The following is a 16,263-nucleotide window of genomic DNA, read 5'->3' as shown; positions in this document are numbered from 1 at the left end:
TCATGATTATGTAGGTGTCATGTCATGATTATGAAGGTGTCATGTCATGATTATGTAGGTGTCATGTCATGATTATGAAGGTGTCATGTCATGATTATGTAGGTGTCATGTCATGATTATGAAGGTGTCATGTCAGTCTTATGCACACCCCTTCAAGTAAAGTGTTACCACATTCGTTATAGTGAAAAAAATGCTCTTTAGATTATTAAAATGTTCTTCGAAAACCACTTAAGAATCGTTCTTTTAAAAACTCTTCACTGAAAGTTTTCAGGACCCAAAATGTTTCTTTTATAGCTTTGTTGCGACAATCACCTTTTGGAAACATTAAGGTTATATAAAATAAATAAAATAAATATAAAATAAATAAATAAGTAAATAAAAAGAAAAGAAAAAAAACATATGTTATATATATATATATATATATATACAACATATGTTTTTTTTTTTCTTTTCTTTTTATTTACTTATTTATTTATTTATTTGTTAGATTTTTAAATGATTAATCTTAGCCAGTACAGACAGAAAAAAACAAACAAAAAAAAGTTTTGTTACACTCACAAAGGTCTTTTTTTCCCACTTCAATTCAATCCTTTTAACAATGGTATCAATGTTTTCAAGAAAGCCTAGGACTTAAACCTTTAAGGGCAGGCCAAGGGCAACATATATGGTAACACTGTTTTGGGATATGATACAATCCTTGGTAGAAAAAAAACAAACAAAAACCTGAAAGGAAGAATCCACAAGCAGAAGCTGCTGAAGGAAAGGAGCCTCTGCTCTGGCAGAAAGATGGACATGTCATTAACCTTCAAGTCATTAAGGTCTTGGAAGAGCAACAGTCCCAAACAGACCAAGACGATGTAGCACAGCTGGAGGTGTGTGCAGGAGTTAAGAGGTCCCATTCTATAAAGCACGGGCAGAGAGCTTGAGGAGATGGGTGATGAGTTGAAGACAGGTCAAGCCGTCTAGAAGTGAGCTGGAGTGAGGATTGTCACACGGTCAGGAGGATTCTGAAGTGAAGTGTGTCCCAGGGGTAGAAATCACAGTCTGGTGATTGAATGGGCTACCTAAGCAGCCCCTCAAGACATGAATGAACTAGTTAATTAGTAAAAGAAAATAATATTGGTATGCTGAGCTAACAAATGTCTTTTTGCAGTACTGAAGACACAAGAACAGGGCAGACCAGTGTCCCATCAGATCATAGCAGGCAAGCAAGCAAACTAAAACATGGTGTACAACAATGTGCTGAGCACACCTCAATACTGCCCAGTGGATGGGAAATGCAGCATTATATTAGTACTCATTCCCTGTTAAAAACTAATGGATTGGTATGGTTAAAGGTTAATTGTTAGGCCTACAATAGAATGGAATCCAGATTCCCAAACAGAGAAAGTTACCTGAACACTATGAATGCTGAACAAGCTAGATTTCACTTAGGGGAGCTTCTCACAACGGATGGTGCAGGATTTTAAATATATAGGGAATCCTGACAGTTTATATCATTAAGGCCATTGGACTATTAATACTTTTTTTGCTGGTCTAGCTGAGGTCCATAAGGGTCAACAATAATTTAACAATATATATTTTTAAAACCCTAGTTCAGATTTGTATAAACAAACGTTTATAGTTTAAAGGAATGTAGTTTTCACATACTGTAACTGCATGCACAATTTTGCTGGAAACTGATGGACTAAATTAAAACTAAATGCAAGGCATGAAATATAGGTACATTATCATTCACAAGTTTAAGGTTGGTAAGATTGTTGTTGTTTTAGAAGGAAGTCTATTCTGCTCAATTAATGGATCAAAAACACAGTAAAACAGAAATATTGTGAAATATTATTACCATTTAAAATAGCAGGTTTCTATTTAAAAATAGTTAATGTTTTTTTTTCCTGTGATCAAAGCTGAATTTTCAGCATCATTACTCCAGTCTTCAGTGTCACATGATCCTTCAGAAATCATTCTAATATACTGATTTGCTACTATTTTGATCAGTTTTTAAATATTTTAATACTGTTGTGGACACATGATTCTTTCTCTTTTTTTTTTCAGAACTGTTAGATATATAGAAATGCCAAGTTCTGCCATGGAACTCTAGATGGTGCGGGCTGATGCACCATGATGCAAACTGATTATATTCACAGCGTTAAACTACTTGGCACAAGCTGATTGGTTCATGTTGCATATACAGCCAATAAGCTTTCTGCTTTACATTTACTGTAAATGGCTGGTTAGCATTCACTAGAGCATTTCGCAGCACTCTTTCAGAGTTACTGTAAAACCCTCCACCTCCCCAGCTCCACCTGTATAGATTGCTACAGTTATTATATATGCTATTTGTGCAGCAGCAGTATGCCTTAAATACTCACAGCACCATATTGGCATATGTATTGGCAGTAGCAAGTTCATGTACTTGCTTGCTTGCAGCAGCAATATTCTACAACAACAGCAATAACCAGCAGCAGCGGCAGCGTAGCAGATCTATTCCGCCAATACCAAATACATTAACATTGTCATATCCATTACCAAGCTAAAATCTTCTGAGAGTTGTCATGATAGAAATAGAAACAGAAATCTATTATGACATTATAAATGCCTTTACTGTTACTGTCCTTGCTGATTAAATGTAAAAAACAAACAAACAAACAAAAACACCTTACTGACCCCAAGGTTTTGAACCATAGTAGCAAGATCATTAAATGTAAGATTTACTAACAATGAAGCACCGGCCCAACAAGAGAAAATCACTGTTCCGTCAAATGGTCCTAAACTCTCTCACGCTGGTCTAAGGCCAACGGGCCAACCTTATTATTGAGGCCTGGGACTTGCCTAGCAATGCTGTTCACAAGAAATACTGAGGCTGGTTGACCAGCACTGCATCTCTTGAAAAGCTTATTGAGCAAGAAAGTCTTGCTGGTTAACTGTAACTGTAATCTTTTGGTTTAGCTGTGCTGATAGCAGATAGCTCATTGTTGTAATGCTTAGTGTCTGAGCAGGGCTTTCTTCTCCTGAGGTCTTACCCGAGTGTCTCAGAAATCTCTTTAGCCCAACGAGCATGTTTAAGGCGGCAGTATCCATCCAGGGTGCTGTAGTTTGGAAATCCAATTCCACCTTCCTTTGAACCAATTTCCTAGTTTGAATCACTTTTGCCAGTTTGGCTGAAAAGGTTACAGACATAGCACGGGGGTGTTTTTCTTACTCTGATAGCTAACAGAGAGGACAGAGAATATCACAGCAAATCAATTGCAGCAAATCTTAAAGAGCTCCACTCCTTGTGCAAGAACTCCCAGCGCTTTGCAGTATTTCTATTTTATATATGGCTCGGGTTCAAGTTCCAGTCAGTGTCTCTTCATTCATACCATGCAGATACCGGAATTGCAACTTTTAAGGTTTATAGTACAATACTGTAAATGTGGCCCTGTGCTGCAAATATATATCATTTCTGTAATACCACCTGACATCTGACAGGCAGTTAATCTGCATATTTTAAAGTGGTGCTCTAAGAACAACAGCAGGAAAAACACTCAAATTCGAGCAGGGCAAATGAAAGTTAATCATGCAATTACGGAAACGCATATGTGAAATGTCTGCACAGCCAGAGGTTGAAAAATACCTGGTAGATTATTCAAGACTAGGGATTAAATTTCAAAAATCCTTTTTAATACCTGCTTTTTGGCATCTGGGGACCTGCTTATAAATGTTTTGTTTGGGTATGTGTGCATGCAGTGAAGCAGTAATGCACTTTAACAATAAGGGATCAAAAGGTTTAGGCGGATTTGCACCTTAAAGGTGAAGTGTATAATATTTTCGGTCTTAAAATACTTTCTCCTCTCTCGGTGTAATGTGCAGAGACAACTATGAGTAAGCCATTCATACGTTGATTTCCCCAAAGAGTGTAAACACTGACAAACTTTCAAAACATTGCTCTGTTTATTTGAGCAGTCTGACTAGTCGACGTCTGGCTCTATCAAATGCACTGTACGGAAAAAATCTGGAGAAAAACACAAAAGTAATTTTCTGCCAGGACATTATTCATTGAGTTTACAGACATTTCCTTTAACCCTAAATGCAACACAATTCAATGCATAATTCAAAATACAGGCTGTGAAAAAAAAAAAAGAAACCCTCAATAGTAACAAAGTACATGTCTGTGGCAGGTCAAAAGGGGTTGTAGGAATATTTGGGGAACAATTTCTACTTTTACAATTGTAGTTTGTGTTGCTAGTGGCAAAATAAAATAAAATAAAATAAAATAAAATAAAATAAAATAAATGTTACCCTTAAAATCTAAAATATTTTATTTATGCTTAATGGTGAAATATTTTTTCACCCCTAAAATAATGCTATTGGTGCAGCCAATTTTGTTACATAATCAAAATAAATAAACAAAATAAATTCATTAGATCTTCATGGAATCAACTATTATCTGTTAAGCAGTAAGTTTTATTGATAATTTTATTATTATTATAAAACTATACATTATATTACGTTAGAAGTATTTTATCATATTCTGCATTTTATGTGTTTTATTGTATGTTGTTATCATACAGATTAGTAAGCACAAGGCGAGAGGGACTGCCACCACATTATTTCATATGCGAGTGATTGTCCCAGTACGGTAAATGGACGCAATTTCAAACACTGCATGCGCACCTTCACACACCTTTTTACTTACGCAATACAGACCCCAGATTTTATTTCCCTATTTGCATCTGTTGTAAGCATTTCATTTCCCACTAGGGGTGCATCCACAGTTAACCGGCAACAGGGAAATAGCACACCATCCACACCAGAAATGTATTGCTCATGTCCTCCACATTAGTTTCTATTTACAAACAAAAACATCTGTGTGGAAGTGGGGGTGATTTAAACAGCTGTCTGGATAGTCCGTGAATTAGCCTTGGGAGATGCACTGATGTGCTACAATAGACGCTGTTTTAAATGAGAGAGAAAAATCACACAGGCAGGATGCTGTGATGACAATTTGAGCTTAATTTTGCCTTAATTTTTGCCTAATTTATTGATTAATTTGTGATGCAAAGATTTGTCTCAACAATTTGGAGGAAGATTACATGTTCTTTGAGAGCCAAATGAGAACTTTCAGACCTCAGTGTTACAAACTAAACAAAGCACATCACACTTGGAAAACTCCACAGTGCTGCGGTGGGAGCTTTGTTCTTTTGTGATGCTTCTCTACATCAGGAATTGGAAAACTTATAAAGACGAGGAAAACTGGATGAAGCTAGCAATGGAAAAATCCTGTAAGGAAATGTGTCGCTATCAGCAGATGAGCTCTTGGGGATGAAAGACGATTAATTTTCCAACAGGGTCAAGACCCAAAACATTGGGCAAAAGCTGCTGTGGTGTGGCTTAAAACTGGTGAATGTCCAGACTTCAGTCCAATTAAGCATGTGTGAAATGACTCAAAAACTGCCGTTCACAAACCGTCTTGATGGCTGCTAAGCAAATTTGCCAAAAGGAACGGGAAAACATTTCAATGCCAAGACGTGCAACGCTGCATAGAGACTCACCGAAGGAAGCTGCCAAGAGTTTATAGGGAGTAGGGGAATAATGAACAAGAGAATAGAGTCAATAATCTCCATCTAAAGCAATAATACACAAGTTGGAAGATAATTATTTTTGGTCTTTGAAAAACTGAGTAGTTCATTGCATAGTCTAATCAAGTTATGGCTAGGCACAGTCGTAATGTATCACTTATTCTCCAGGCACAATCATTAACAGCCGTCTGAATCAAACATGATCACTGCTAACCCGGCATTAGGAGTGTGCTTTACTTTATGAAGTTCATTCAAATTGCGGAGCTTTTTTTTATCCATTAGAGCTTTGATCATTTTGCCAGTTGGGCAGTTAGATGGTCTTAGCACAGGGAATTGTACATTTTGAATAAAATTGAAAGGCTACACCCACATGGAGAATATAAAATAAAAAAAAGATGTCCTTGGAAGACCACAAAACTTTTAGCAAACCCCCATTTCTTAGGATTGTTTATATGACTGATGGTTATCTTGGTCTTCAATTATTTTGTTTTTTAATAGAGATTGATTGATTTCTCTCAGATATACTATGCAGGATATAAAACAAATCACAGAACAAAACAAAAAAACTCAACATAAAATAAATAGCAAAATAAAATAGAGTTGTTCCCTAAATGTATTGTTCGCTCAGCACTAAATAATAAATAAATAAATAACTTCCTATATACAGACTAATTAAGGAATAACTTCTTAAATTTATATTATAGTGCTATTTTTTTTTTCAGCGCTACTACTAACAAACAGCATAACTAGGAAATACACTTTTAGGAGAGTTTAGGAGATCTTAAGTCTTAGGAGATTTTAAGTCCTTGCAAGATCATTTACAGAATACTGCAAACTGAATCCAGCTCATCTCTTGGAAACTCTCTTGATCTCACTAAGGAGAAATAATACAAGACTCTCTCTTGTCAAGCAGTGTTCACTGTACTGAAGAAAAACACTACGCATGAACTCTCACAAATCCAGCAGTCTGAACCGCAGTTCAACTCTGCCTCGCCAATTAGATGAATTTAGACACAGCAGAGCACTGAGACTGCAATGCATTGTGCAGCTCTATTAAGACTTCCAGTCCAGTGCCCGAATACATATTAAGAACTGCGCTGACCTCCATGAGTAAACATTCCCCATTAGCAAGCTCACAAAATCCTAGAATGGCTATGCTATTTGGCTCATGACCAAGAGGATGGACACTTAAGCTCTGGTCCAAATCCTAGTGAGCGGCCTACCAAAACAGTATTTTAAGGCATTTTAGACATGCTCTAGACCAGTGTTTCTCAAGGACACACCCATTTCAGGTCCTGGAGTTTCTTCTAATGAGTTAATGAGTTGAATCAGGTGTGTTTGATTAGGGAGACACACAAAATGTGCAGTGCTGGGGGGCGCCCAGGACCAGGCTTGAGAATCACTGCTCTAGACAAAAAGAAAAATGGTAGAGGGCATAATTTTAGCCTAACAGCCTAATTTTGGCCAAATTGTAAGGTATCATTACTTGCAAAGTACAGGAATCCCAGAGAGGAATTCAACCAGTGCAACATGCGTTTTTTTTTTTTTTTATAAATCAATATATGACCTCATACTTACGGACACTGGATGAAGAACAAAAATTGGATTTACAAAAACAAGTCCCCGAGGGTACAGAGATGCTATCAGACAGGAAGTAAAGACACATAACTTCCTGTCTCCCACAGAGATAAGAATAAAATATCATTGTTAATATAACACTGTCACATTATAAATGATGATTCACAGACTATTTACTGTTCTCTTCGTACAAGAAAGATCAAATAGTTTCTTCAAAAATCTCACACAAAAATTTACATTTTGTCATTATTTACTCCGACTCGTGCCTTTCCAAATTCATTCATTTATTTATTTATTTATTTTGTTCTGTTTTGGCGGAAATAAAATAAAATACAATTTATAAAATAAGAGATTCATGCATATTTCCTCACTCATATTTCACCCCAAAATCTGATGAATAAATATGCATTTTTACTTATTAAAAACATACTTTGTTTCTGGACTGCCCTTGACAGGATTCATAAGATTCCCCTTTATTGCCTCATTTCCACAGTTTAATTAAATGAGGATAACAGTGCAACTACGGAAGGGAAGTACACGGCCTACATCTGTAGCTTCACACAAAACAGCTGTTTCCTCAGCGCCGTGTGTAGCCATGCCAATTTTATGCTTTCCGTGTTGGGATTTCCAAGGAGAAAATCTTAAGCATTGATTGATGCTGGGAAAAGGAACTTTATTGACAGGGGAAAGTTTGAATGATTTATACACTGTTGTGAGAGGTTTATTTTTGCACATCTTCCAGGGGAAACAGTCCTTTAGACGTTCAACAAGCAAATGTTGAAATGCTGAAGCTCGTTTCCTCGTCTGACACCCAATGTAAGCTGTGTTTAGTTTAAACCTTTGAAATGGTGCTAGAGCACCTTTGAAAATGAAAGAGATATGTATTTCGAAGGGTGCTGACGGTGTTAGCAGTTCATGCACCTGGCTTCTTTCACAAGCTTCTTTTTGTGCTTGAAAATCGCCACCGCATTTGCTTTTATTGTCTCTTCACCCCCTGCCAATTCAAGGTATGAGCGTGTGAGATGGTTCACACTTCTGACGTAAACATAAATGTGCAATTGTGCCACAAAATCCATGCACATTCTCTAGGGAGGCAATGCTCACACACTCTCACACCTCTAACAAAGCCAAAGTTGTTGATGAATTTCACACTTGCACCCCAAAGGGAGTCTGGTTTTCTATATTTAGGGAAGACAGCTAGACAGCTTCCAAATTATTCATCCATTTGCCTGATCCATAATCACAGATTACCAACCGAAGACAACGTCTTAATCCTGGTTTTAAAATCAGGCATTTGAAATGCAAATATCTGAAAATCATCCATTTGCCTTAGATTTGTGTGCCAGCTTCATAATCCAGCAAGTCTGGACATGAGACACATCACTCACCAACATTATTCATTCCACATGACTCTACTCGATCAAGATTCGTCATTAAAAATGGGGTACTTGTGTATTGTGAGGGCCTTTAGGCCACTAGAGACAAACAAGTGATAGATTGAATTCAACAGCCTCTCCACACTGAGCCGGATTGGAAGTGACCAGGACAATGGATGTTCTGAAATATATTTGCTCTCATTCTCACTTAGGGTCTCATGAATAATTAAACTGTCAGAGATGGGCTTGTCTGGACTCAATCTCACTGACTGATGACATAAAGCAAGGTTTTGTCTGTCTTTTTCAGATGGGGTTGGGTTGTGTTCTAGTTTAAAAATATCTCTAGACATCGTCATCGTTTTTGTTCAAAGGGATACGGTTTACATTTCTACCATTTATTTCTATTTATGTTATGTGTAAAACATTTAAATCTTGTTTTTAATTAGGACAAACATTGAATATAATGGAGGCGGCCATATGGCTTTCTCACTCAAATCAGATATTAACCAATTAAATAAGGTGACAGAAATGAAAGGTGTCAGATTTAGAACAAGAGAAATTTCATCATGTGCAACCCATTATAGCAAAATAACCAAATCAGTATCTTTCATATAGAAATTAAAACTACTTCTAGGTACTTTACAATCTTATTAACATTCAATTTACATAAATCTTACACAAAAACTGCACCAAACGTGTACTGACACCACATATGTTAAGTCGTTAGTTTACATGCTTAAATATTGTACTATTTCTTCTCGATATGAGTAAGAAACTCGTGTAACGATATACGTTGACATCAACACAGGTGTCAAATTGTAAAATTACGTTCATCAATATTGCCTTCAAGTAAGAATATACTTCATGGTGATTTACCTACTAAATATATGTGAATATACTCAAAATATACATGAGCTAAATGTCTAAACAGGGTTTTTGCAATTACAGAATAGTTAGCCAAAATTAAAGGATCATTAAACTGTCCACCAAAAAAACAACAGTTCGTTTTTTCTGTATACGATGGCTTAATTACTGATATAATCAATATACAGTGTTAATTTCACATAATAAATAAATACAACATGAAAAAAAGATACTTCCACAAAGGGTTTGAGCATGCTAATATGCTAATCACGATTAGCGATAAAACAACGCAGAAGCAGTGGTCAGTTGTGTATTTTATTTTATTTTAGTTTGGGAATTATGAGTAAGCTCTTATACAACTCTCATTACTCATTGTGCAAATTGCGCAAAGATGATAAGCCCCGGCCCCTTCACGCAGACTTGAAAAGAGATTGAAGAACAAATAACCAATCAACAAACTTTAAAGGGGTCATATGATGCGATTTCAAGTTTTCCTTTCTCTTTGGAGTGTTACAAGCTCTTCGTGCATAGATAAGATCCCTAAAGTTGCAAAGACTAAAGTTTCAAACCCAAAGCGATATTCTTTATTAAAGTCAAGAATCATCCACGCCCTCCTAAAACGCCTCGTTTAAACACACCCCCACATGTCTACGTCACGATGTGTGGCAAGATTTGCATAACGCCGCCCAAATGTTCACGGAAAGAAAGAAGGAGTAACTTTATTGTTGCTGCCACCTCCGCCGTCATGTTGCGAAGACGCTGAACACAAAATAATGTTCTTTTTAGCAACATCATATGTCCCCTTTAAAATTGCACAGCATTGAACTTTCCAGTGTCTGTAGTTAGTGTGTACAGCATGTGCAAAGCCATGTATATTTTAAATGAACGTTTTAACTCTTTCTGTTACGGAATTAAACTATATACAAAATTAATTACAATTTGGTCTGGGCTGCATGATGTACAAGAAGAATGCATAAAGGTGAAAGTGTACTGAAATTCAGTTGTCCGTGTGCTGCTACATCTTGTGCATAGGATACTATGTTTCACATACATTTCTTCATCATAGGGTCCACAGTTTCAGTGCACATGGATCATACACATAAGCTCATGGTCAGTGAAGTGTACTCATAAACACTCAACTGTGTACAAGATGTAACAGCAGATGGAAAACGAAGCGCACTGTTTACTGTTAATAGTCTTGGATCAACATCTTGGGTCAACCAATCAGATAAGGTTTAGGCTTATGCTGAGTTCCATTTAACATTTAACAAGAATAAAATAGAAAACCACTTAAAATGAAACTTGAAAACTTTATGTGATATGTGGGCGTACGGTACCAATCAATAAGCTCCTGCACGGTGTGATTATTAAACCTACTTAGCAAATGTTTGCGGAGACAGGTGGGTTAAACACTGTAAATGATCCGCTATGTTTATACTCATACACCTGCAGAACATATGCTAAGATTATATAGCATTGTTTATCTTGTGCAATTAGGGTGGCAGGAGGCTTCTTTGTTGAAACACCTGCAAAGCTAACAATAGCATGCCATTCATGAGCAAACAGTGTAATGTCGGAAGTCAGACATTTTAGGAATACCCCTCATCCGTTTTTAGATGGAATGCAGGAGGTGATGGAGCTTGAATGACATTCTTAACCTATCATTTCAATCTGCTTTTAGGTTAGGTAGCTATTGTCTAGGCATGGGTTATAGATAGGGTTAAAACTATGTTTGTTTGCCTGGAATGTTTTTCCGGGACTAACAAAAGATGTTGATGCAGGAACACTTCGTTCTTGGCAAAACCAGGGTTTACACCCTTATCTTTGTGATTGGCAAGATTATATGAACCTGAACTCTTTGTTTGGAATGTCATTTGGTCTTCAATTTTACTTAAATGTCAGGGCCAGCAACAGCCCCTGTTTAACACTAACCCAACTTAGAAGTTTTACAAAGCTCTAATGCAATTACTCACATTTGCATGATCATGAGAAGAGAGCCAGCTGAAGCTGAATTAGGATGCTTTGACAATTTTTCACTGAAACAAATATATGGTGCAGTATCAAGCTTTGCCCAAAAGGAAAAATAAATAAATAAATAAAAATAAACACAGAGATTCCAGAAAAAAAAAATACTTATAAGAAAAAGTGGCATGCTATTAAATCTATAATAAGTAAATTAATGACAGAATACAAATAAAGACTTTCCAAGATGTCAAATAGAATTTTGTTATAATTAGTCAACAAGAAACATTTTGTTATTAAGTCACTGACTGCTTGTGTCTTGGTTAATTTTAAAACATATTTATCAACAACTACCTATCCTAATGATGCATTAAGCACAAATATTGTGTGAGTCTGTGTGCACGTGCACACTCTACATATTTGTGTACTGTAATATAACAGTTCTCTTTTCTGTTTTTGCATATTTTTTGTTGGTCCATCTGTATTCCCATCTGTCTATATACTAGTGTTCACTGAGCCCACTTTTAAGTGTGTGTGTGCGTATGCAAAAGGCTTAACTGGCATTGCATGGTTTGTGTTTGTGATGACTGCTGTCTAGATTAAACACGATCAGCTGACCAATCAGAACACATGTAGAAGCAGATAAGCAGCACTGCTGATGGATGACGTGGCGATGTCACCCCACCATGACATCACCGTATCAAACTGCCCTGCCAGAGAAACACATGCCAATGACTAGGCATTATAGCGATGTAATCAGCTTTAGTGAGAGCCTCGCTTCAACAAAACGTGGGCTGCCGCAGGGGTGTGGGGGGATGACAACAGCATGAGACATCCAAGAAGATGCTTTATCACTCTCAAACAGTGCTCCCATCTGAAGCTACATCTGCAGTTTTGGCTGGCGTAAGGTCGGCAATTCTTCTTTAGTAAGTAGTCATTTAGCTGACAGTTCTTTTGAAAGTGACTTAAAGTACAATATATAGTACAAATTAGTCCCCCTGGAAAAACACTGAGGTTCTGCCTGCCCAGTCCTGCGCTCGGAGGGCCAACATCCTGCAGAGTTTAGCTTCAACCTGCTCCAAGAGTTTAGCTTCACACCTGCCTGGAGGACGTTGATTAGCTGGTTCAGGTGGGTTTAATTAGGGTTGGAGCTAAACTCTGCAGGATGTTGGCTGTCCAAGAGCAGGACTGGGTTAGTCTAGATCAGTCGCAATGAAGTGAAGTGACGTGACATGTGGCCAAGTATGGTGACCCATACTTGGAATTAGTGCTCTGCATTTAACCCATCCAAAGTGCACACACACAGCAGTGAACACACACACCGTGAACACACACCGTGGGCAGCCATTTTTGCTGCAGCGCCCGGGGAGCAGTTGAGGGTTCGGTGCCTTGCTCAAGGGCACCTCAGTCGTGGTATTGAAGGTGGGAGAGAGCGCTGTACATTCACTCCCCCCACCTACAATCCCTGCCGGTACGAGACTCAAACCCGCAACCTTTGGGTTACGAGTCCGACTCTCTAACCATTAGGCCACGACTTTCCCAATGTGAAAACAAGCTTTTCACAAAGCTTGTACCAATGGTGGTACAAGTTTTCCATTACAAGACCAGGTCTTTAACCACTACACCTCATCCCATTCTCATCCCATCCCAAGTTCTAGTTGAAGGTTCAGGTTGTTTCGCATTTATTGCAACTCTTCCAACTTTTTTTTTTTTTCATTTTACCCAAAGCTAGAGTCAAGTTTTTCACATTGCATCAGATGATGCTTTGAATCCATTGATTCAAATGAGATAGGGCATCATAAGGACATAGAGCAGGGGTGCCAAATCTTGCTCCTAAAGGGTAAATATCCATAAAGGGTTTAGCTCCAACACACTTGCCAGGAAGTTATCCATAAAATCTTGATTAGCTGGTTCAGGTGAATTTAACTGGGGCTAGAGATAAACTCTGCTGGAAGGTGGCCATCCAGGAGCAGGACTAAACACTAAAATCTACTAAAGTATGATCTTTTGTCATGCGACCAAACACTTTTACTGCAATGCTGTTGCAGTCAGTTCATCCAATTAGCAGTTCCTTCTTCATTTGTAACTGTCTCACTCTTTCCAAACCCTTAAAATGTATTGTATGCATTCCTTTCCATCAAACACTTTCTCCAGTGTGCAAGCACCATAAAATATGTTCTGATTGGCTGTGATTGTGTAGCGCTTTGCCTTCACCATGGACAGACAAATTACTTGTTGATGGAAACTTGAGTTGCACCTGGTTAGGAAACGGCGTAATATGCTGTTGTACCCAGCTTGAATAATAACTCAGAAAATGACAGTAGCTTCCAACGAAACAAGAATGTCTCGATAGCACTTCCACCACGCTCTCTCACAAAATGACACTGAATTGGAATGCAGAAACAACATAGCTGCTTATTCACCCAAGCATGAGAGAACCCATCACAGCCAGCAAGATAAGATGTCTGGTCCAAACTTAGACACATTCATACGCACTCCGAGGATTGCTTGGTTCTGGAGCTCTAGTTTTTGACCCAGTGACAGGCTAGTCTCTGTGTCTCCGGGCAGCCAGGCCATGCGTTAAACAGCATTCACACACACACACACACACACACACACACCCCCCTTCCCACAGTCAGGTGATACTGACCCTCCGCTCACAATGTGACTTCTCTGTTCCACTCCGACAGACAGATTGAAGGAGGGACGCAAAAGAAAATGACAAGTAAAAAGAAAGAAGACAGGACACATAACCAAGAAAAGAACAAACTGATTCCTAATCTACAAAAGGTCTAACTGATCTCATTAGGAAATTGACTTGCTCCTGTACAAACACATACAACGGAGACCTGCAACAGATGGAGGAAGTATCCAAAATATAGACTTACCTTGCTGGCTGCGCCTTTGGGCATAAACCACCACCACGGCTGCAAGCACCACACAGCAGAAGGACGTCACAATGTTGGCCATCTGAGGAGACACACACAGAGGTAGATCGTAAGGCTTCTGGCCTGCCCGAGAGAAACTGGGTGGCACCGATGCCAAGACAACACGAGGACAGTTTCCTCCTTCCCTCCCTCCCTCTCTCTCTCTCTCTCTCTCTCTCTCTCTCTCTCACTTGCTTGTTTTCTTTTTTTCAGTGTCTCTGCCTCCTGATTCCCCGCCCCCATCTCTCTCTCTCTCTCTCTCTCTCTCTCTCTCACTTGCTTGTTTTCTTTTTTTCAGTGTCTCTGCCTCCTGATTCCCCGCCCCCACTTCTCTCTATCCGTCTCTCTCTCTCTTCCCTACTTTATAGCATCTCATCAGTGGAACCAATGCCCTCAGGGACTGATATTCTCTCTGCCCAACTGGCTGCGGGATAGACAGACCTAGATGAGAAATAGGAAGAAGGAAAGACAATGCCAGAATGTTTGGATCCAGGAGTGACCATCATAAAGTCCTTCACAGTCTCTCTCCAGCTGGCCTTCTATCTCTCTTTTTCACTCTCTCCACTAGCAAACTCTGGTGAAATTTTCTTTGATCAACGATTGCTATGTCATAACTTGGGACAATGTTTCCTAACCCGGTTCCCGAAGTACCTCCAATTGTAGGCCCTATGCGTTTGTATGTCTTTCTTATGTGACACACACATTTCAAGACCTGAAAGGTAGTTTCGTTCCAAACTCACTGGTTGAGTCAACGTTGTTGGCCACTCAAACAAACAGCCAAGATATTCCCACTACCTTGAATATATAATTGAAATATGTGTCTTGATCAATCAATTCAACGGTTCCTGTGACAGCCCTGTGAACAGCAAAACAGCCTACACTTATAATCAGAAATATTCCAGGCCTGTCAATCATTTTGAGTTTTCATGGGTTTTTGAGAGACATCGAGCTGACTTTGCCTTTGGAGGGCAAAGCTTTGGAGAGAGGGCATGTGGTTGGAGTAAGCAAAACATTGGAAGTTTGTGAAATCACTTACAGCAACTTTAATAGAGTTCCAGTTTCGTTTGTAATGTGCCGTGTGTAATTTCTGCACCACAAGTGGCACCGAACGGAATTGCAAAAATAATTACCATTTTCAATTGAGTTTCAAAAAATCCCTTGCCTGCTGTTAGGTGCAGAATGTGAAGCTGAAGTTTGGTTTTGGAAAAACTGGCGAATTGAGTTCATAATAAGATCTCTGATTAAAAACTTTCATATCTTAGCTAATCTTACCACAGTTTGAAACATTGCTAAGATCACTTCTAAAACCATAGTGGTGACATTTGTGAGATTACTGGGAAATCTGAATCTGGGAATATCTGAGTAGCAGAAGACTGCCATTTAATCTCATTTACGTTGAGGAGAATAATTGAGATATTAAAAGGATCCCTTTGGTGATTTTCTTTCCTATGGGAAGACTTCAGAGTGAAACATTTGAAATCCAGACCAAAGACAACACATTGTAGGGTCAGGAAATCAATTTGTCTCCCTAAGCACACCAGAATGTAAAACATTAAAAAGAGCCCACAGTTAAAACAAACACAAAGAGAAGCATTCATCAGAGCGAGACAGGGAATATTCATAACTGGAGAATAACAAACTTTCTTCTGGATGAATGCACACTTAAAGCCACGGATGGAATACAAGCATTCGTTTTTTGTATACTCACTTGTTTAATTGTCTCCCATGATCCCAACAGTAGTTATTCATTAAAGTTAAACAGGAAATTATAACACGCCCCATTATCAGGATGGTTAACTTGCGAAAGGAAATGTACACACACTTTATTTATATATTTAACATTGCAAGCACAACACCGTCTCACTAATTGTGGAGAACCTAGCTCGCACTTGCAGCAAAAGTTCTTGATTGTTTTTGCTGGCAAGAACGTCCTTGTCTTGGCTGGCGTCGCAGACTTAAGTGGAAGTGATGTGCATATAATATTTGCACAATAATTTT

General features: G+C 38.4%; 1 protein-coding gene across 1 annotated transcript in view; it reads right to left on the bottom strand.

Annotated features, from left to right (window-relative positions):
- LOC107667243 (ciliary neurotrophic factor receptor subunit alpha-like) overlaps window positions 1-16,263 on the bottom strand; it is a gene marked incomplete at its 3' end in the record, with an annotated part of 139,834 nt that overhangs the window by 63,836 nt on the left and 59,735 nt on the right. The window contains exon 2 of the mRNA XM_016458865.1: window positions 14,227-14,308. Within this exon, the coding sequence (XP_016314351.1) occupies window positions 14,227-14,308 (82 nt within the window). The remainder of the gene's footprint in view (window positions 1-14,226; window positions 14,309-16,263) is intronic.

The sequence above is a fragment of the Sinocyclocheilus anshuiensis genome, unplaced genomic scaffold (assembly GCF_001515605.1).
Source record: "Sinocyclocheilus anshuiensis isolate Anshui unplaced genomic scaffold, SAMN03320099.WGS_v1.1 scaffold952, whole genome shotgun sequence".
Taxonomy (NCBI): Eukaryota; Metazoa; Chordata; class Actinopteri; order Cypriniformes; family Cyprinidae; genus Sinocyclocheilus; species Sinocyclocheilus anshuiensis.
Note: the sequence above shows the minus strand (reverse complement) of the source record. Positions and strands in the feature narration are given on the sequence as shown.